This window comes from Bos grunniens, chromosome 17 (assembly GCF_055505025.1).
Source record: "Bos grunniens cultivar Pamir isolate PY7600 chromosome 17, Bosgru_T2T1.0, whole genome shotgun sequence".
In the NCBI taxonomy this organism is placed as follows: Eukaryota; Metazoa; Chordata; class Mammalia; order Artiodactyla; family Bovidae; genus Bos; species Bos grunniens.
The window spans coordinates 10,109,040-10,132,180 of NC_141181.1; the positions used below are offsets into that span (position 1 = coordinate 10,109,040).

A 23,141-nucleotide genomic window follows, 5' to 3' on the forward strand; every position below is an offset into this window, starting at 1 on the left:
ATGAATTGGTGGCAGATATATCTGTGGTTGGATAGTGACTTGTCTTTTATCTGTATCAGTAAGTGCTTTTGTGATGAAAGTGGTATTAATGACAAGCATGAATGGTTATTTTGAAAATCAAGTTAATTGGTGTGGCATAGGTCTCAGCTCAGTTCAGTTCAGTCTTTCAGTTGTGTCCAACTCTTTGCAACCCCATGGACTGCAGCTCGCCAGGCCTCCCTATCCATCACCAACTCCCAGAGTTTACTGAAACCCATGTCCATTGAGTTGGTGATGCCATCCAACCATCTTATCCTCTATCATCCCCTTCTCCTCCCGCCTTCAATCTTTCCCAGCATCAGGGTCTTTCCAGTGAGTCAGCTCTTCACATCAGGTGGCCAAAGTACTGGAGTTTCAGCTTCAGCATCAGTCCTGCAGTAAATATTCAGGACTGATCTCCTTTAGGATGGACTGGTTGGATCTCCTTGCAGTCCAAGAGACTCTCAAGAGTCTTCTCCAACACCACAGTTCAAAAGCATCAATTCTTTGGCGCTCAGCTTTCTTTATAGTCCAACTCTCACATCCATACATGACTACTGGAAAAACCATAGCTGTGACTAGACAGACCTATGTTGGTTGCAAAGCTCTACTTTATGTTAAATTTGTATCCTGTAAGTTCCTCATTCATGTTAGAACTAAGTTGAAGATGTCTGGTACTTCAGGAGTTTAAAAATAAATTAATAAAATGGAAAAGCTGACAGTTGCAAAGCAAGTTATTACAGAGCTCTAAACTCATTTGGAAGTGAGAGTTGGACCATAAAGAAAGCTGAGCACTTAAGAATTGATGCTTTTGAACTGTGGTGTTGGAGAAGACTCTTGAAAGTCCTCTGGACTGCAAGGAGATCAAACTAGTCTATCCTAAAGGAAATCAGTCCTCAGTATTCATTGGAAGGACTGATGCTGGAGCTGAATGCAAAGAACTGATGCAAAGAACTGACTCATTGGAAAAGACCCTGATTCTGGGAAAGATTGAAGGCAGGAGGAGAAGGGGATAACAGAGGATGAAATGGTCGGATGGCGTCACTGACTCGATGGACATGAATTTGAGCAAGCTCTGGGAGATGGTGATGGACAGGGAAACCTGGCGTGCTGCAGTCCATGGGGTCACAATGAGTCAGACATGATTGAGCAGCTGAACTGAATTGAAATGAAACTCATTTGGCATTTCTGAGCTTTCTCTATTATTCATTTATTCACTCAATCACCCATCTTTCCCATTATCTAGTAAACTTCATCAATCCCACCACCTGCTATCCACCCACCACTCTTCCCATCTACCTTCCAGTTCTCCTACCCCACCCCCCCATCTTTGTTTTACCATCTCTATCATTGTTGCTCTTGTTGTTTAGTTGCTAAGTTGTGTCCAACTCTTTTGCGACCCTATGGACTGTAGCCTACCAGGCTCCTCTGTCCATTGGACTTCTTAGGCAAGAACATTGGAGTGGGTTGCCATTTCCTTCTCCAGGAGATCTTCCCAATCCAGGAATTGAGCCTTCATCTCTTGCATCTTCTGCATTGGCAGGCAGATTTTTTAGCACCACCTGGGAAGGCCAAAGTTGTTCAATACAAAACCAGAAATCCACATTAACATCCCATTGATCACAGAAGAAAAAAATCCACTCAAACAAAGATAGACTTCTGTTATTAAATCAGTACCTTTTCTTGGACAAAACTAGAGTACCCCATGGAAAGCAAAGAGAAGACTCACTTGTCAAGCAAAGAGGGATCTCTTCTGCATGACTGAGCCATCAAGAGAAATGTGAATGAAAAGCAGTTGCTATTGCACCATTTACAATCGCCAAGACATGGAAACAGCCTAAATGTCCATCAAGAGATGAGTGGATAAAGAAGTAGTGGTACATATATCTGGTGGAATATTACCCAGTCATTAAAAAGAACAAAATAATGCTATTTGCAGCAACATGGGTGGAACTTGAGATTAACACACTAAGCAAACTAAGTCAGAGAGTGAAAGACAGATACCATATGATACCACTTACATGTGGAATGTAAAATACAACACTAATGAACCTATCTATGGAACGGAAACAGACTCATAGACATAGAGAACAGATGTGTGGTTGCCAAAGGGGCAGGGTTGGGGAGAGGGAAGTTTTGGGAGTTCGGGATTAGCGGATGCAAAGTACTGTATATAGACTGGATAAATAAAAGTCCTGTATAGCACAGGGAAATATATTCAATATCCTGTGATAAACCATAATGGAAAAGAATATGAAATATGTATGTGTATACCTGAGACACTTTGCTGTACTGCAGATATTAACACAACACTGTAAATCAACTACAATAAAAAATTTGTAAGCGGTTGCTTAAAGTTAACACTGATTCTTTGGTTTTAATTAAGATGAACGCATTATTTGTTGTCCAAAATGTGGTACTTTTAGGAGTAAAAGGGGGCACTTACTAATAATCATGCTGGAAAACAAGCATAAACCAAATTGATCTAAACCAGGACTGTTCTAGATAAATTAGAACATGGTCTCTTGTACATATATTCTCCTGGAACTCTAAAGTGGTATTCCTATACAGTATTTTGTGATCTCTTTTAATTATAGACCATGTGATATGTGAATTGTTTGTTTATAGTAAAAAAAAAATAGAGATTTTTAAAGATTGTGTAGTGGTATAACTCACACCTGCCTTTTTTAATAGCATTAATTTCCTGTACGTTTAGTAGTTAGCACTCCAGTTTGGAATCGTCTAGATACTTCATTTCTTCCCTTCTGTTGTCTTGCTTTGGGGTTGATTGCAACCCCATTCATTCAGTGGAAATGTGTAAATTATTTGCAGGTGTAACATTTACCAAGGTGACGTGGGGGCTGTCAAAGAGGAGGAACACCCAACCCTTATGTCTCAGCAGTTCACAGTATAGCTGGGGATCTTGGTCTAACAGCATTTGCACAAAATAACTACTCTGAGTAAACAATTGGTTACATGTAGGCCACAGCAAAAAGATTAGGTGACAGAGAAGCACCAAAGGGGAATAAGTCAAGGGCCAGGGAAAGCTAATTAGAGGGAGCAGAGACAGGGCTCAGATAATAAGTTCACTCAGGTCAGACTAGCTCTTGTTGCCAACTCTGGTGGATAATAGGTGGGAATTTTTTATTTATAAAAGATTTGGTTGTGGCATATATAACTTGATAGCATCTGAAGTAATTTTTCCTTCCTCTGAGCTCTTACATCTATTTTACATGTGCTAGCTGTGTGATCCTGGACAGACTTCTCAGCCCTCCTGGTCTCAGTGTCCTCATTATAAAATGAGAATTGTAATAGTACCTAGTCATAAAACTGACTAAGTCGTTAAAGTGGTTAATTTATAGAAAGCGTATAGGACAATGCCTGGTATCAGAAAAATGTTGGAAAAGAACTGTTCCTACCAGTATAGCAAGACATCTTTAGAGAAAAAAATATGTTTTCATCAATATAAGTCAATATTTGATTGCAATTTACCTCATGGACAGTATCCTCAAGATAACCTTTTATTTAACTCCCCTTTTTGGTACTGTTTATTTCATTTCATTTTTATTGAGGTAATAATTGACATATAGCACTGTGGCAGCTCACTCCAGTATTCTTGCCTGCAGAATCCCATGGACAGAGGAGCCCAGTGGGCTATAGTCCAGGGTCACAAAGAGTGGGACACTACTAAAGCAACCTGAAAGAAAGAAAGTGAAAGTCGCTCAGTCCTGTCAGACTCTTTGCTGCCCCATGCTATGGAATTCTCCAGGCCAGAATACTGGAGTGGGTAGCCTTTCCCTTCTCCAGGGGATCTTCCCAACCCAGGGATAGAATTCAGGTCTCCTGCATCACAGGCGGATTCTTTACCAGCTGAGCCACCAGGGAAGCCCAACATGCACTATATATAAGTTTACAGTGTGGAGCTTAATGATTTTAATGACTTTACATTATGAAATGATTATCCCAGTTTAGTGAACAGTCAGACCCTCATATGGACACAAAATGAAAAAATAAAATTTTTTCTTGTAATAGTTCTTTCTTGTAACTCTTAACAACATTCATTTATCTGTAACATATGGAAATGCTGTACTTGACATATTTATCAGGCCAAACATAATCTTAATTTGCCCTTATTGTTTATCACTTTGTTTTTTTCAGCTCGGAAGTCCAAGAAGTTGGGGAAGTTAAAAGGGCTTCACGAGGAACAGGCGCAGCAGCCTCCACCCCCACCCCCGCCCCCCCAGAGCCCGGAGGAAGGCACTACATACATCGCGCCTGCGCAGGAGCCCTCGGTCAACTCGGCGCTGGTCCCGCAGCTCTCCACAATCTCGCGAGCGCTCACACCTTCGCCTTCTATGATCCTTGAAACCATCGAGCCCGAGATTGTATATGCAGGCTATGACGGCTCCAAACCAGATACGGCCGAAAACCTGCTCTCCACCCTCAATCGCTTAGCCGGCAAGCAGATGATCCAAGTTGTGAAGTGGGCGAAGGTACTTCCAGGTAAGGACGGGCTCTCCTTTCTGGGTCTGCATCCTGGACTGGGCGCCTCAGGGCCACAGAGTGCGCCATATGCAACGGTGCGATTGAGTTAGCGTTCGTCTCAATCCTGAGACCCAGTTTTTTGTTTTTAACTCGATGTCAAATTCAGGGTGTAGAAAGTCTGGTGAGTGTGCTCATCTCTTGAGAAGTTAGAGTTAAGTATTCTAGTGTTCATATAATGTATGCATTTCTTATGTTGAGGATTGAAATGGAACATTTCATCCCAGTAATATTAATAAGGTAAAACATATTCTAGTTGTCAGAGCCCAAAATAAGCCCATAATTAGCAGCTCATAACAAGAGCTAATCTAAGCCTAAACTAGGTTAATTAAGACATACACGCTACCGTATATAAAATAGTTATATATACTATATATGGGCTTTTCAGGTGGTGCTAGTGGTAAAGAACCCGCCTGCCAGTGCAGGAGATGTAAGAGACCTGGTTTTAATCCCTGAATTGGGAAGATTCTCTGGAGAAGGACATGGCAACCCACTCTAGTATTCTTGCCTGGAGAATCCCATGGATGGAGGAGCCTGATGGACTATGGTCCACAGGGTCACAAAGAGTCAGACATGAATGAAGCAACGGAACATGCACGCACATACTATATTTATCTATATATAAAATATATATAGCACAGGGAACTCTACTCAATACTCTAATGACCTCTATGGGAAAAGAATCTTGAAAAGAGTGGAGATATATATATAGATAGATAGATAGATACCCTAATTATAAATATATATATATATATATATATATCCTGTGTATAAACTGATTCACTTTGCTGTACACCTGAAACTAACACAATATCGTAAATCAATTATGCTCCAATAAATATTAATTTTTTAAAAAGACCTGTCAAGTAAGCTTTAGGGGACTCTGCATCTTGCTGAAAATATCATCTTACCTCCAGCACCCTTTAAATTGTCCTTGAAGTTCCTAATTTAGTCATTTTTTTATGCTGTAGAATTATATTGATAAGGTCCCTGTTAATCTATGGAAACCGCTTACAATTGCAATCACATTGTCCCAGTTCATTAATCCAAAGCCATTTCTTAAATGACCTGTGGTCACCTAGCAGCCATAAAACAAAAGGTAATCAGAAGCCCTAATTCTTTGAAGGGAGGCTTGCCCAGGTGAAACTACATGAACAGAAGGATACCCTGGTGCCCCTTGGAGTACAGAGAGTGGAAAAAGAAACGAATGAAGGACTTGAGGCCCAGAAAGGGAGACTGTGAGTGAGGCAGGACCAGGACCAGTACCAAGGATGCTTGAGGACATGCGTGCTCAGTCATTCAGTCGTGTCTGACTCTTAGACTGCCATAGATTGTAGCCTGCCAGACTCTTCTGTGTTTGGGATTCTCCAGGCAAGAATACTGGAGAGGGTTGCCATTTCCTCCTCCAGGGCATCTTCCTCACCCTGGAATTGAACCCGCATCTCCTGAGTCTCCTGCATTGCAGGCAGATTCTTTACCATGGAGCTATTGAGGAAGCCCTGCCAAGAATGCGTATTCTGCCTCAAAAGTCTGGTTATTCCCAACTAGGGGAAGCAAGGAATAAGACTTTTTAAATCTCTGCAAACTCATGAAAATTAACCAGGAAATCAGGCTTCCCTGGTGGCTCAGACAGTAAAGAGTCTGCCTGCAATGTGGGAGACCTGGGTTCGATCCCTGGGTTGGGAAGATCCCCTGGAAAAGGAAGTGGCAACCCACTCCAGTATTCTTTCCTGGAGAATTCCATGGACAAAAGAGCCTGGTGGGCTAAAGGCCATGAGGTCATAGAGTCAGACTTGACTGAGTGACTAACTTTCACATCACTTCATGAAAACTAACATCTTCCACCACTGTTTCAGGTATGCAGTAGTAGACAGTCATTAAATTATCTTTGGTTATGAAGATACCAGTTGTGAGTAGGCTGAAGCAAGTGGCACAGGTTAACACAAATTCTTTCAGTCTCACTAAGGGTGGTAGACCACCGTCCACAGTGAAACGTCCAGGACATCTTAGTTTTCTTTGTCCTGGCAGTGTTTGCTTCTTGAGAATTTAGAGTGAATTTAACATAAAACGTTAAACAAGGCCAGGTCCGTGATAGGTACTCTGGAAGGAACTGTGGAATTGCTTTGAGTCGATGAGAAGAGAGGGGGCAAGGGGGTGGACTTAAGAAGCTCCTTCCTGGGATGTACTTAAATGCTAAGTGTTTTCTGTGGTAAATTGTTCTGTTCTTCAGGATTTAAAAACCTGCCTCTTGAGGACCAAATAACCCTCATCCAGTATTCTTGGATGTGTCTGTCGTCATTTGCCTTGAGCTGGAGATCATACAAACATACAAACAGCCAGTATCTCTATTTTGCACCAGACCTAGTCTTTAATGAGTAAGTACCTATTCATTAGCCTTCATAAAATAGTTACTCATTATGCTTTTTTATGATTTCTTTTTTTTAAGTGAAGCAAATGTTTTATTGAAATCAGTTGTCAAATCACAGTTTATCCAAATGAACATAATGCTACATTGTTCTTAAAAGAGTGGGCATAAATATGGCATAGATAACAATCCAGCATCTATCAAAATACCATTTGTAAAGACCCTGACTTATTTCATGCTGTGTATGAATGGGGGTCCAGCATGTAAGGTCGACTCAAAAGCAGTCGATTCTTATCTTGATAATGTGAAAACATTTCACTACTTTGCCTCAAAATGAAAGCACATGCATCCGTCCAAACAACCGTAGCAATTAGGAGAAAAGACTCCAAATGATTTCTGAACAGATGTGCCTTTATGAAAGAATACCCTGATATGTGTGTGTGGTTTGTTTGGTTGCGCTGGGTCTTCATTGCCGCACGCAGGCTTTCTCTAGTGTGAGCAGCACATGGACTTTCTCTGTTGGCGTGCATGGACTTCTTGCAGTGACTCCTCTGATTATAGAGCTTGGGTTCTAGGGCATGTGGGCAGTTGTAGCACATGGGCACCATTGTTGCAACTCACAGGCTCTAGAGTGCAGGCTTCAGTAATTGTGGCATATGGGCTTTAGTTCCTCCATGGCATGTGGAATCTTCCCGGACCAGGAATCGAACCCCTATCGCCCGCATTGGCAGGTGGACTCCTATCCACTGTAGGGAAGTCCCACCAATATTTTCCAAGAGTTAAAAAGCTATCAGGACTTTCCTGGTGCCCCAGTGGTTAAGACTCCCATGTTTCTTTGCAGTAGGTATGGGTTTGATCCTTCATTGGGGAACTAAGATCCCACATGCCATGCAGCAAGGCCAAAAAATTTTAAAAACTAAAAAAAGCAAATAGAAAAGGCTATCATTTGAGAACTTAAAAATTACTTTTTTATAAAATTATAATACACATGTCTGAGTATGTGTAAGAAATTGTCCCAAAGAAAGACAATCCAATTGGCTCCCAAAACTTGATTGGTACAAAGCCACAATTAATAGAAAGGCATCTCTTTTGCTGTCTGCTCCAGTTGGGAAGACTGTCTAATTTCTAGGAAATGTGAGCATACAAAGTGCCAGTTTTTGAGCACGTTCATAGAATGATTCTTTTGTTAACAGTATACAGCTGCTCAATGTGTTTTCATGACAATCATAATTACCCTTCTTTGCAATCGTAAGAGAAGCCAAAATGTTATTCTGTAGTGAAACATTTTTAGTTTTATGATGCATTTTAAAAAGATTGAAAGAACTGTAATAGACTTTTCTTTGGCCATGAATTCCTCCCTATGTTAAGTTTAACATTTTAATATTGTTTGCATTCTACATTAGCACATTCCGTTTATGTTTATATCTAGCCATGCTTCTTTGTAATTGCTGGGTCAAGAAATACTTAAAATAAAAAGGAACATTTGAATGATGATGGCAACCACAGCCATATTCTAACAGATGGCTCTCTCTAGAGATATGAAAATAGGGGAGGAAGCAGATGAGAATTAGATTGGTGAGGTAGGAGAGAGAAGGGACATGAAAGATTCACAGTGGACATGTAGTGCCTAAATACCTAAGTTGTACTGGTGGTAGTTTTCCTGAGAAAATCACTTCACCCAAATACAGTGGACCAGAGAGGCAGTTTTAGTTCAACATAAATTAGGAGCATCAGTTGTTGGTTCCTGGGGTGACCCTTCTTTTGGCAATCAGAACAAATTATTCTACGAGTACATAAATTTTTACCAAAAGCATAAAGTGAGGCCAAACAACTGACATGCACATTTTAAATTGTTTGTTTTCCTCAATAATCAGCTGATATTATTAAACAGGAAGCTTATTTTTCAATGTGGTCTATAAACCGAAAGGAGAACATTTTGGAGTTCCCCGAGGGTCCACTGGTTGGGCCACTGTGCTTTCACTGCTGGGAGCCTGGGTTTGATCCCTGGCTGGAGAACTGAGATCCTGTAAGCTGCTCAGTGGGGCCAAGAACCAAAAAAAAAAGCATATTAAGGAGGGTCTTTGCTTTAAGAGGACATGTGGGTAAATTAGAATCTCTTAGTTCCATCCAGATGTTTCCTTTAGGTTTTAACAGAAGAGTCACATAATCCATTTAATCTTATTCAGCGACTCTTTTGATTCTTTATTGTAAAATGTGTTTAATATAAAATGTTCCTCTTTAACCATTCATGGTGCAACACTAGCATTCATTACATTGACTTCATTGTGCTCCCATCACCACCCATCTCCAGTACTTGTTTCATCATCCCAAACAGAAACTCTAGACCCGTTGAGCAATAACTCAGCATCCTCCTTTCCCCCAAAGCCCTGATAACTTGCCTATTCTAGATATTTTGTATAAATGGAACCATGTAATACGTGTCCTTTTTTTTTTTGGTCTGGCTTATTTCACTTAGCATAAAGTTTTCAAGGTTCGTCCTTACTGTAGCAGGTATCAGAATTTCATTTCACGGCTGGATAATACTCCATTGTATGTGTGTAGACTTTATCTCATTATTTGCAGCTTCTGTATTTGTGCATTGGTCTTCTGGCATATTTATCTGTAAACCCGAAGTCAATATTTGCCGCACACAGAGGGCAGTAGGTTTGAGGTGCCTGACGTGTGCATTTCAGCTGAGACTCTGCCTTCTTGTTTCGGTTCTCATACGGTAAACAAGTATCTTTTACGTGGTCTATTTAGTACCATTTTTTGCATTGTTGTGCTTTTTTCTGATGATTTCACTGTTTAAAATGACCCATGAACAGAATGCTGTAGTACTTTCTGGTGTTCCTAAGTGCAAGAAGGCTGTGATGTGTGTGATGTATTTTTTAAGGAAAAAATACAGATGTTCGATAAGCTTCTATCAGGCATGAGTAACGGTACTGTTGGCTGTGAGCTCAGTATTAATGAATCAACAGTATATATTAGTAGGATATCTTTTAAACAGAAATACACACAAAGCAAGATTAGGTGTAGATCAGTTGGTGAAAATGGTACGAGCGATAGCTCCCAGGAACCTCACCCTGTATGTCCCCTTGAAGGAGACATAGCTCAGTATTAGCTATTTTTGTGTCTACTGTAACTTTATAGAACATGATTACCATATTTGTTTCTTTTGTTTTTACCAAATAGAATTGACCACATTTTATCCATTCACAGACACTGATAAAATTAATGTCATTGAAGGTTTTTTAGAAGTAGACAAGAAACCAAAATCAAAAGATAAGGTCATATAAGCTCTATGCATTTATTTGTTCTAGAAAATATTAATAGAAATAAAATGGAAATAACCAAAAAATTCCATTCTAACATTATAAGTAATTAAATAATATGATATTGTATAATTACTAGAATGAACATTTTGTTCCCTGTTCTTAAAACCTCTGATCTCAACTGCAGCCTAGACTTACTATGTTTTCTCTCAAGTAGAAAGAGCAGGGCAGAAAAAAAAAAAAAAAACTTTGCATTTTTCAAAGCAGGGAGGAAAACCTACTCCCAGGAAACATTTGGAAATGGCATAAAGCCTTTTGGTCAAACTCCATCAACAAATAGAGTGGTTGTGGTAACTCAATCACAAGGTGCTCTCACAGACCCTATATATTTTAGGGAAATTAATAAGTTGCAGAGTATGGGGTACAGCTGAAGTTTATATATACGTACTTCATCCTGCATTTATTGAGGAAATATTTACTACCACTCATCAATTTTCTAAGCAGTGATTTTCGAATTGTGAAATATATTAATATACGCTGTCTCATGGAACATATGGTCTAATGGAAGAGACAGACATTATCAAAAAATTCTAAGATCATAATTGTGATAAGTACTGAAAGAAGAGTACTTTGAGAGCAGTTAAGGAGAGGTATTGGTCTAGACAGGAAGGATTCCCTGGGATTGATGAAGCTAGTGTCATCCAGGGGCAGGAAGTACAGGAGGAGGAAAGTTGATTTAGGCTGAGGGACCAGCACTGAATGCAAGGCAGCATCACAGTGGGCCTGGATACAATGCAAAGATGCCCAGCGGCAGAATCAGCTCGAGTTGTGGGCGGTTGGATTCTGAAAGAAATCGGAGAGGAGGAGGAGGAAGTAGGTGTGTAAGATGACTTTCAGGCCTCAGCCATAAGTACCAGGGAAGACAAGGCACCACTCACTGGGTTAAAGAGCTGGATTAGAGGACCAGGGTTTGGAAGGGAAGAGCATGAGGCCAGTTTTAAATGTGTTAGGATTGAATTGCCTTTGACTCATAGTCTAAGAGGAGATGCCAAACTGGCAGTTAACTGTACAGATCAGAAACCTAAAGAGAGGTCCTGCTGGAAAGAGAAATGTTCAAATACATCTTAGAGGTGGAGGTTAAAAGAAGAAAGATAGGAGAGTGTTATCTCACAGATTCCAGGGAAAGAGAGAACTTTGGAAAAGGAGCTGTGGTGACCAGTGCTAAATGCTATCACAACAGTCCCAGTAAAATGGGGACTGGGAGGTTTGAACATGCTTCTCCCAGGCCTGCCAACAGCTTACATATTCATGTCTTCTGAACATGCCCCCGTGTTCCCCCCAGTCATTGCCCATACCTCATACCTTTCACCAAAGAGGAGAGAAGGTGCCTTTTTGCGCCAGGGAGTAATGCATGCCATTCAGCTGAGGATAGAATGCACTGATGGGGCCCACCCTTGCTCTCCCACTCACCCTCAACTGTCTTGGACCCCCTCTCACCCTGGCAGCTCTTTGTAGGTGTCTGTATCCCTCCCCTGTTAGATAGCACCTCCTCCTTGAAATCACGGACTCTGTCTTAATCATTTGTTAATTTCCAGCCCTTGGCATTGTGTCCAAGGCATAGCAGGTTCTCCATAAATATTTGTGGAATATATCAAGTATTGAGCAAATGCACCGAACAATCTATTCATCAAGAGAGATTTCTAATTATCATTGCTATTTATGAGGTTGAAGTTTATGACCAAGAACTATGATGCAGAAATGATTTGTTTTCACCAATAGAGGTGTAGCTATATTTAAAATGGAGAAGAAAACTTGAATAGTTGATTGTGTCTTTGCCTTCAACTGTGAAATGATTCTGAGAGTTCCCAAAGATCTTATCCTTTAGCTGTTATTGGAGCTAAAGGAAAGATGCGAAGTAGGGAATAATAAGGAGAACATTATTTTTAAGTTTTTATTAAACTTTGGGGTGAAGATATGAGTTAATATTTTAAATTAGAATACTAGAATTTTTATTATAAACTCAAAACTTTCAAATATATATTAAATGATTCATTATTCAATTTTGCCTTGAAATAGCTTATCAAATATGGCTTCAGATCACTGCAAGTATTCAAATTTCTTATCAACTTCAATACACATATTAAAACTCCCATTTAAGCCTGTAATGAAATTTCTTCAATTTTTTTTAATTTCTGAGATGAAGGTTCAGTGTTTTGTTCTCTTTTAAGTCTAGCCAATAAGACAGATGGGTCATGGTGGAGAGTTCTGACAAAATGTGGTCCACTGGAGAAGGGAATGGCAAACCACTTTAGTATTTTTGCCTTGAGAACCCCATGAATAGTATGAAAAGGCAAAAAGATAGGACACTGAAAGATGAACTCCACAGGTCGGTAGGTGCCCAATATGCTTGGGCAATAGAGATCAGTAGAGAAATAACTCCAGAAAGAATGAAGAGACAGAGCCAAAGCAAAAACAACACCAAGTTGTGGATGTGACTGGTAATGGAAGCAAGGTCTGATGCTATAAAGAGCCATATTGCATAAGAACCTGGAATGTTAGGTCCTTGAATCAGGGCAAATTGGAAGTGGTCAAACAAGAGATGGCAAGAGTGAACATCGACATTCTAGGAATCAGCAAACTAAAATGAACTGGAATGGGTGAATTTAACTCAGATGACCATTATATCTACTATTGTGAGCAAGAATCCCTTAGAAGAAACGGAGTAGCCATCATAGTCAACAAAAGAGTCCAAAATGTAATACTTGGATGCAGTCTCAAAAATGACAGAATGATCTCTGTTCATTTCCAAGGCGAACCATTCAATATCACAACAATCCAAGTCTATGCCCCGATGAGTAATGCTGAAGAAACTGAAGTTGAACAGGTCTATGAAGACCTACAAGACCTTTTAGAACTAACACCCAAAAAAGATGTCCTTTTCATTATAGAAGACTGGAATGCAAAAGTAGAAAGTCAAGAAACAGCTGGAGTAACAGGCAAATTTGGCCTTGGAGTACAGAATGAAGCAGGGCAAAGGCTAACAGAGTTTTTCCAAGAGAATGCATTGGTCATAGCAAACACCCTCTTCCAACAACACAAGAGAAGACTTTATACATGGGCATCACCAGATGGTCAACACCAAAATCAGACTGATTATATTCTTTGCAGCCAAAGATGGAGAAGCTCTATACAGTCAGCAAAAACAAGACTAGGAGCTGACTGTGGCTCAGATCATGAACTCCTTATTGCCAAATTCAGACTGAAATTGAAGAAAGTAGGGAAAACCACTAAACCATTCAAGTATGACCTAAATCAAATCCCTTATGATTATACAGTAGAAGTGAGAAATAGATTTAAGGGACTAGATCTGATTGATAGAGTGCCTGATGAACTATGGATGGAGGTTCATGACATTATACAGGAGACAGGAATCAAGACCATCCCCAAGAAAAAGAAATGCAAAAAAGCAAAATGGCTGTCTGAGGAGGTCTTACAAACAGCTGTGAAAAGAAGAGAAGTGAAAAGCAAAGGAGAAAAGGAAAGATATAGCCATTTGAATGCAGAGTTCCAAAGAATAGCAAGGAGAGATAAGAAAGCCTTCCTCAGTGATCAGTGCAAAGAAATAGAGGAAAACAATAGAATAGGAAAGACTAGAGATCTCGTCAAGAAAATTAGAGATACCAAGGGAACATTTCATGCAAAGATGGGCTTAATAAAGGACAGAAATGGTATGGACCTAACAGAAGCAGAAGATATTAAGAAGAGGTGGCAAGAATACACAGAAGAACTGTACAAAAAAGATCTTCATGACCCAGATGATCACAATGGTGTGATCACTCACCTAGAGCCAGACATCATGGAATGTGAAGTCAAGTGGGCCCTAGAAAGCATCACTATGAACAAAGCTAGTGGAGGTGATGGAATTCCAGTTGAGCTATTCCAAATCCTGAAAGATGATGCTGTGAAAGTGCTGCACTCAATATGCCAGCAAATTTGGAAAACTCAGCAGTGGCCACAGGACTGGAAAAGGTCAGTTTTCATTCCAATCCCAAAGAAAGGCAATGCCAAAGAATGTTCAAACTACCACACAATTGCACTCATCTCACACACGAGTAAAGTAATGCTCAAAATTCTTCAGGCCAGGCTTCAGCAATACGTGAACCATGAACTTCCAGATGTTCAAGCTGATTTTAGAAAAGTCAGAAGAACCAGAGATCAAATTGCCAACATCCGCTGGATCATTGAAAAAGTAAGAGAGTTCCAGAAAAATATCTACTTCTGCTTTATTGACTATGCCAAAGCCTTTGACTGTGTGGATCACAATAAACTGTGGAAAATTCTGAAAGAGATAGGCATACCAGACCACCTGACCTGCCTCCTGAGAAATCTGTATTCAAGTCAGGAAGCAACAGTTAGAACTGGCCATGAAACAACAGACTGGTTCCAAATAGGAAAAGGAGTATGTCAAGGCTGTATATTGTCACCCTGCTTATTTAACTTATATGCAGAGTACATCATGAGAAACGCTGGGCTGGGTGAAGCACAAGCTGGAATCAAGATTGCCAGGAGAAATACCAATAACCTCAGATATGCAGATGACACCACCCTTATGGCAGAAAGTGAAGAACTAAAGAGACTTTTGATGAAAGTGCAAGAGGAGAGTGAAAAAGTTGGCTTAAACTCAACATTCAGAAAAATATGATCATGGCATCTGGTCCCATCACTTCATGGCAAATAGATGGGGAAACAGTTGAAACAGTGGCAGACTTTACTTTTTGGGGCTTCAAAATCACTGCAGATGGTGATTGCAGCCATGAAATTAAAAGATGCTTAGTCCTTGGAAGGAACGTTATGACCAACCTAGACAGCACATTAAAAGGCAGAGACATTACCTTGCCAACAAAATTCTGTCTAGTTAAGGCTGTGGTTTTTCCAGTAGTCATGTATGGATGTGAGAGTTGGACTATAAAGAACACTGAGCACTGACGAATTGATGCTTTTGAACTGTGGTGTTGGAGAAGACTCTTGAAAGTCCCTTGGACTGCAAGGAGATCCACCAGTCCATCCTAAAGATCAGTCCTGGGTGTTCATTGGAAGGACTGATGTTGAAGTTGAAACTCCAATACTTTGGCCACCTGATGTGAAGAACTGATTCATTGGAAAAGACCCTGATGCTGGGAGGGATTGATGGCAGGAGGAGAAGGGGACGACAGAGGAGATGGTTGGATAGCATCACAGACTCAATGGACATGAGTTTGGGTAAACTCCGGGAGTTGATGATAGACAGGGAGGCCTGGCAGGCTTTAGTCCATGGTGTTGCAGAGTCGGACACAACTGAGCAACTGAATCGAATATTTTATAATTAAAAGTATATAAGTATTAATTTTATTGAGGTATGGTTGATTTATGGTGTTATGTTAATTTATGCTCTACTGCAGTGACTTAGTTATACAAATATATAGATATATTTTTTCATATTGTTTCCCATTGTATTTATCACAGGATATTGAATATGATTCCTGTGCTATACAGTAGGAGGTTGTTTTTCCCTCCTATATATACTAGTTTGCATCCACTAGTCCCAAACTCCCAATCCATCCCTCCTCACTCACAAGTTCGTTCTCTATGTCTGTGAGTCTTTTTCTGTTTCATAGATAGGTTAATTGTGCTGTGTCTAATCAATACTTTAGATTTCACATATATATATATATATTGTATGGTACTTGTCTTTTTCTGTCCAAGTTAGTTCACTTAGTATGATAATTTCTAGGCCCATCCATGTTGCTACAGATGGAATTGTTTCATTCTTTTTAATGGTTGAGTAATAGAGAATGAAAAATGTATTTAAAAAGCATGTTTGTATTGTTTCAAGTCAGAGCCCAATTTCTTTTTAAATGTATTTTGGTTGATTTTTGACTGACTTTGTAGCTCTGAACCTTTGATTGTTTGGCTTCAGAGACTGTTGGTAAGAGAGAATTTAAGCCTCCTTGCCCCTTTCTGAGTCTCTCGGATAAGAGCTGAGTGTGACTACATGGAGGACCTTGTTTGACCAGCTTGTGAGCTCAGCCCACCCTGCCCACTTGGCTCAGAGCTGCTCGTCTGATGGCAGTGCCAGTAGAGAAGTGCAGGAGGCAGTTATCAGCTGCTTCAGACCATGGAGGGCTGCCTGCCCTTGGTTTGTCCCCCCGAGGGCCGCCATAGTCCAGCTGACTTCAGTGAGGGGCTCTCCCCAGGCTGCTCTACCCAAGGAACCATCCCTTCAAGATCCCTCTGCACCTGAAGTCCTAAAGCTCCAGGAGGCTTGCCTGAGAGGGGCTGCATCTTGCGGACCGATCCAGGTTGTTCAGGCTTGAATCCGTGTCCCCACGGGGGCCCGGAGGGTTGGAGTGAGACTGAGACACGCCCCACCCTTGCTTCCCGAGGGGCTGATCAATATTCCCGAGCCACAGGAGGTGACTTCGGTGCCTGGGCCTTGATCCAGCCAGGCTGGGGCGGGTGACTGACAGGGGCAGGGTGTGGGGTGCACCTGGCTCACACCCCCAGCACTGGCTCCCTCTGTTTCCCCCTCTGTGCCCAGCCTGTCCTCCCCTCCCCTGTTCCCTTGCTCCTGCTTTCAGGTCTGATTTCTTCCCTCTCTCTGTTCCACTGAACTGTGGAGTTGCGGTAGTTTCTAGCTCTGACCACCTCCTTTTCCCCCTCTCCTCCCCACTTTCTCATCTCTTCCCTCCTCACCTCCCCACCTCTTCCTGCTTCCTCCTCTTTCCTTCCTTCCTCTCTTTGTCTCTCTCTCTCTCTCTCATACACACACACACACACACACACACTCCTACCCTTCTTTTCCTGCATTTAAAAATCAGCAGTCTTCTGAGATTTCCATTGTTTCATTTTTCACTTCTGGGGCAATATAGGGGAATAAACTGTATAAGAAAAAAGTCCTCCTTGTGTCTCCATTAGCCCCTCCCATGCCCCAGGCCCTGGACCAGAAGCTGGAGGGCCAAGGCCCTTGGTAGAACGATCTGAGCGCTTGGCTTGCCAAGCAGGACTCGGAGCCCTCACTTAGATAGTACAAAAGCTGCTCCTCTCATCACACGTCCCACCTCCACATGCCCTTCTGCCCTCCTCACCCAGGCCCAGCCTCTGTAGATGGTTGAGTGCGAGACTCCTGAACAAAGAAAAACAGTTTCGCAAATAGTGATAATTCCTTGTCTGCAAGGGACAGAAACATTGCAGAATGGAACTAGCTTTCTTTTGCACAAAAGTGGGCATAAAGGTTTGACATAGCTATTCTTCCAAGGACCAAGAGTCGTTTAATTTCATGGCTGCAGTCACCATCTTGCATTTACTTTGGAGCCCAAGAAATTGAAATCTGACACTGTTTCCACATTTTCCCCATGTATTCACCATGAAGAAATAGGAATCTTTAAAGTCCTTTGGACAGCAAGGATATCAAACAAATCAATCCTAAAGAAAATCAACCCTGAATATTCATTGGAAGGACTAATGCTGAAGCTCCAATACTTTGGCCACCTGATGCAAAGAGCCAACTCATTGGAAAAGACCCTGATGCTCGGAAAAATTGAGGGCAAGAGGAGGAGGGGGTGACAGAGGATGAGACGGCTGGATGGCATCACTGACTCAACTGACATGAGTTTGAGGAAACTCAGGGAGATAATGAAGGACAGAGAAGCCTGGCATGCTGCAGTTCATGGGATCGCAAAGAGTCAGACACAACTTAGTGATTTAACATCAAGGCATAAAGGACATCTTGCCATTGGAAGGGGAACAGGCAGAGGGAGCTGCAAGGAAGGTGTAGTGGAGTCTTGTTTGTAAGCAACAAGCAATAAATAGTTAAGTTAGGGGACTTCTCTGGTGGTCCAGTGGTTACCACTGCAGGGGCCACAGTCATCCCTGGTCTGGGAACTAAGATCCCACAGGAAGCTTAGTGTGGCCAAAAAAAAAAAAAAAAATGCTGGAGGAGGCCTGACATACTTCTGTCTTTGACATATTTAAATACTGTTCTCCCCCTCCCACATTTGTATAGATTGGTATAATATAGTTAATAAGCTTTATTTAATAATTGAACTTTATACCGACCAAATAAAAGAGACTCATTTAAAAAAATGCTCAGTTATATATGAGGGCAGGGGAAATGTAGGGAAAGTTCCAAAACAGAAGGGACTATATTCTTTTTTAAAAAACAATATTTCTTCTTTCTCTTCTTTTTTAAAAAGTATTTCTTCCCCTTTATCAACCAAGCAGGGTGATGAGAGGTACAGTTGCAATCAAAAGTTACTTTCAGATATTTCAGCAGAGGAAGCGAAGGAAGGAAGGTTCTTGATGGAATGGGTAAGCTGCTCACATCAAGAAAAGTTCATCCTGGGGAATTACAAGCAATATCCTGTCATGAATAACAGTATGAAACCACAATGGAAAAGAATATGAAAAAGAACAGAAAGATGTGTATGACTGAATCACTTCTGTATAGCAGAAAGGAACACAACATTATAAATCAACTCTGCTTCAATAAAAAAGAAAAGTTCCTATGGAACTGGAGGAATAAACCGGCCTGACTTAAGGCTCTACTACAAAGCCACAGTCATCAAGACAGTATGGTACTGGCACAAAGACAGAAATATAGACCAATGGAACAAAATAGAAAGCCCAGAGATAAATCCACGCACATATGGACACCTTATCTTTGACAAAGGAGGCAAGAATATACAATGGATTAAAGACAATCTCTTTAACAAGTGGTGCTGGGAAAACTGGTCTACCACTTGTAAAAGAATGAAACTAGAATACTTTCTAACACCATACACAAAAATAAACTCAAAATGGATTAAAGATATAAATATAATACCAGAAACTATAAAACTCTTAGAGGAGAACATAGGCAAAACACTCTCCGACATACATCACAGCAGGATCCTCTATGACCCACCTCCCAGAATATTGGAAATAAAAGCAAAAATAAATGGGATCTAATTAAAATTAAAAGCTTCTGCACAACAAAAGAAACTATATGCAAGGTGAAAAGACAGCCTTCAGAATGGGAGAAAATAATAGCAAATGAAGCAACTGACAAACAACTAATCTCAAAAATATACAAGCAACTCCTGCAGCTCAATTCCAGAAAAATAAACAACCCAGTTAAAAAATGGGCCAAAGAACTAAATAGACATTTCTCCAAAGAAGACATACAGATGGCTAACAAACACATGAAAAGATGCTCAACATCACTCATTATCAAAGAAATGCAAATCAAAACCACAATGAGGTACCATTTCACACCAGTCAGAATGGCTGTGATCCAAAAGTCTACAAGCAATAAATGCTGGAGAGGGTGTGGAGAAAAGGGAACCCTCTTACACTGTTGGTGGGAATGCAAACTAGTACAGCCACTATGGAGAACAGTGTGGAGATTCCTTAAAAAATAGAACTGGAAATAGAACTGCCATACGACCCAGCAATCCCACTGCTGGGCATATACACCGAGGAAACCAGAATTGAAAGAGACACGTGTACCCCAGTGTTCATCACAGCACTGTTTACAATAGCCAGGACATGGAAGCAACCTTCCATGTCCATCAGCAGATGAATGGATAAGCAAGGTGTGGTACATATACACAATGGAGTATTACTCATCCATTAAAAAGAATTCATTTGAATCAGTTCTAATGAGGTGGATGAAACTGGAGCCTGTTATACAGAGTGAAGTAAGCCAGAAAGAAAAACACCAATACAGTATACTAATGCATATATATGGAATTTAGAAAGATGGTAACGACAACCCTGTATGTGAGACAGCAAAAGAGACAGACACAGGTGTATAGAACAGTGTTTTGGACTCTGTGGGAGAGGGAGAGGGTGGGATGATTTGGGAGAATGGCATTGAAACATGTATAATATCATATGTGAAACGAATCGCCAGTCCAGGTTCGATGCATGATACAGGAAGCTCAGGGCTGGTGCACTGGGATGACCCAGAGGGATGGTATGGGAAGGGAGGTGGGAGGGGGGTTCAGGATGGGGAACACGTGTACACCTGTGGCAGATTCATGTTGATGTATGGCAAAACCAATACAATATTGTAAAGTAATTAGCCTCTAATTAAAATAAATAAATTTAAATTAAAAAAAAAGTTCCTGAGAGGAGTGTGCAAGGGCCAGGGACCCCCTCACCTGAGAAGGATGAGTACACTGAGGTTAGCAGCGTATGTTTTACTTTGTAAAGTTTTTGTTGGGATATAGTTGCTTTGCAGTGTTCTTTCAGTTTGTGCTGTATAGCCCAGGGAATCAGCTACACGTGTACATACATTCCCTCCTTTTGGAATTTCCTTTAGAAAAAACACCACATTTTCTTTCCCTCCCATTCAGGTCACCATAGAGCACTGAGTAGAGGTCCCTGAGCTATACAGCAGGTTCTCGTTAGTTACTTGTTTTATATATAGTATTAATAATGCATATATGCCAATCCCAGTCTCCTAATTCATTCCACTCCCCCTTTCTTCCTTAGTATCCATACGTATTTTTTCTCTACACGTGTTCTATTTCTACTTTGTAAATAAGGTCATCTACCAATTTTTTCAGTTTCCATATAAATGCAGTCCATATTAATACGATACTTGTTTTTCTCTTTCTGACTTACTTCCGTCCATATGACCGTCTCCAGGTCCATCCATGTCTCTACAAAAATGACCCAACTTTGTTCCTTTGTATGGCTAAGTAATATTTCATTGTATAAATATATCATACCTTCTTTATCCATTCCTCAACTAGAACTGAAGGTAGGCATTCTGATTCACTTCTTGTTCCGTCTTGTCTTTCCTTCTCCCTGCCTCTCATTTTGGACCACTCTGAGGAGGACGAGAAGTGATACTCACTCAGTGCATTCATTCCACAAGCACTTCCCTGAGCAACTTGAATACACTGAGCATTGTTCTAGACACTGGGAATTCAACAGTGGGCAAAACATGGGGCTCCCTTACTAGTGCCAGCTGGGTAGAACTGTGGAGAAAATGAAGGTGGTGTCAGGCAGAAATCCCACCTGCCATATCCCCAGGGAATATGGCTTAGCTAACATACCATCATCCTCATGGAAGACCATGCAAAAGTGGTTCTGAAAATAGGGGAGATTTGAAGGAATTCTCTCAGAGGACTTGCTGGTACCTGTGGTTAGCCCCATCGATGGCCTGCGGGTGCTTTGAAAGACCCAGGTCACCCCTGCCTCGGGCCCTCTGTGCCGGCTGTCCCCTCTGTGAAGGACGGTGCCCAGGTCATGCCTGCCTCGGGCCCTCTGTGCCGGCCGTCCCCTCTGTGAAGGACGGTGGTGCTTTCTTACCTTGTCTTAGCTCCAAGTATCCCTCTTCAGACAGATTTTGCCTTAACCCCAGATTTGGGTAGACGCCCACCCTGCCTAACCCCTCCCGTCATGTCCCACGTTTATTTTCTCCAGAGCAGGTCCCCTGACCCCATGGTGCAGGCTCGGGGAGGGAGGAGTCTGACCTGTGTAGTTCCCCATGGCCAGCACCTTGGATGCTGTCTGGCATTAGTAAGTGCTTGATGAGCTAATTAATTTTATTTTTTCTGTGTTTTTTTATTTTTTATTGGAATGTAATTGATGTATAATGTATCAGTATCAGGTGTACAGCAAAGTGAATCAGTTATACATACACATACATCCATTCTTTTTTTAAAATTCTTTTCCCGTATAGGTCTTTACTGAGTATTGAATTCAGTTCCCTATACTATACAGTATGTCCTTAGTAGCTATGGTTACTGGAGTAGGGGAAGGAGAGAGGATAAATTGGGAGGTTGGGATTGACATATACACACTGCACTATATGAAATCACAGGAATTAGTCTTTCAATACTATTTGCAGCATTATTTCCCCGCAGAAACTCTGTAGCGGCCAAATGACCCTTCCTTCCACATCCCTTCATCCTGTCTTGCCACTGCTGTGCCTTTGCTTCTGTTTTCCTTGCCCCTCTGCCCCAAGCCCAAGCCAGAGGGTACTTCCTCTGATCACTTCTCTTACCATCAAACTCGAGTGACTTTTCCCAAAAACCTCTCTTCTTCTATCAGTTTTTTTCTATATCAGTCCTTTGGTGCTTCCTGTGTCTTATATACACACTTTTATTCCAAGTATACTGTAAACTCCTAGAGTACAGGAATTATTTTTAAATTTTTCTTTAACGTCTAGCAAAATGCTTTCTATGTAATTGACACACAGTGGTGATGTTTAGGTTCGTAATGAATCATCTTTCCACTACAAGGGTCAGAAGCAAGAATCCTGATGTGGGTTGACCCTACAGGGCTTTAAGGGCTTAGCGTGTGAATTTCATGAAAAGGCTCTTTCGGGATTGACTTCAAGAACGTACATGCTGTAATTTATTATTTCTTGCCTGATGTTTCTTGTAGTGTACTTGAGAAATTTCCTAAGTAGTTAATGAAGCTGAGTAATTGTCAGTATAGTATGAAATTAAAGTAAAACAAATAGACTGCAAATGGAATGAACTGTTTAAGCTATTTTTAACTATATTGAAATCACAGAGTAGTGATGATGCAAGAAATATGTCCCAGCTTTCCTGTAGCTAACTAGAGGGAGCTATTTTTCATTTTGAATAAAAGTCAGAACCACTTTAAGATCATATGTTATGTTTAAAAGGCTTAGTGTGGCTAATATTAGCATGTTGTCCTTTATTCCAGTTAATGTGCTCAAGGACTGTGGTCTCTTTGGCTAAAAATACTCTCCTTTTCCACACAAAATAATAGCACTGGAATTAATTTCTTTATTGAAAAAATAAAAGAGAAAAGTTAGTTTTGATGCAGTGATTCTATTGCAAGATGGGGCAGATGACAAGGAATGGATTAGTTAATTAACACAATTAAAGAGGGCTCCTGGCTTCCTCCCTTGACACAGGTCATAAGATACAAAGATGGTT

At 40.9% G+C, this 23,141-nt stretch overlaps 1 protein-coding gene across 21 annotated transcripts in view; it reads left to right on the forward strand.

Moving 5' to 3' along the window:
• Positions 1-23,141, forward strand: part of NR3C2 (nuclear receptor subfamily 3 group C member 2) — a 457,363-nt gene that overhangs the window by 357,641 nt on the left and 76,581 nt on the right. For all 21 annotated transcript variants that reach the window (XM_086346415.1, XM_086346398.1, XM_086346409.1 and 18 more), the window contains 2 exons: positions 4,177-4,521; positions 6,791-6,935. In XM_086346415.1, coding sequence (XP_086202541.1) covers positions 4,177-4,521; positions 6,791-6,935 — 490 coding nt within the window. The remainder of the gene's footprint in view (positions 1-4,176; positions 4,522-6,790; positions 6,936-23,141) is intronic.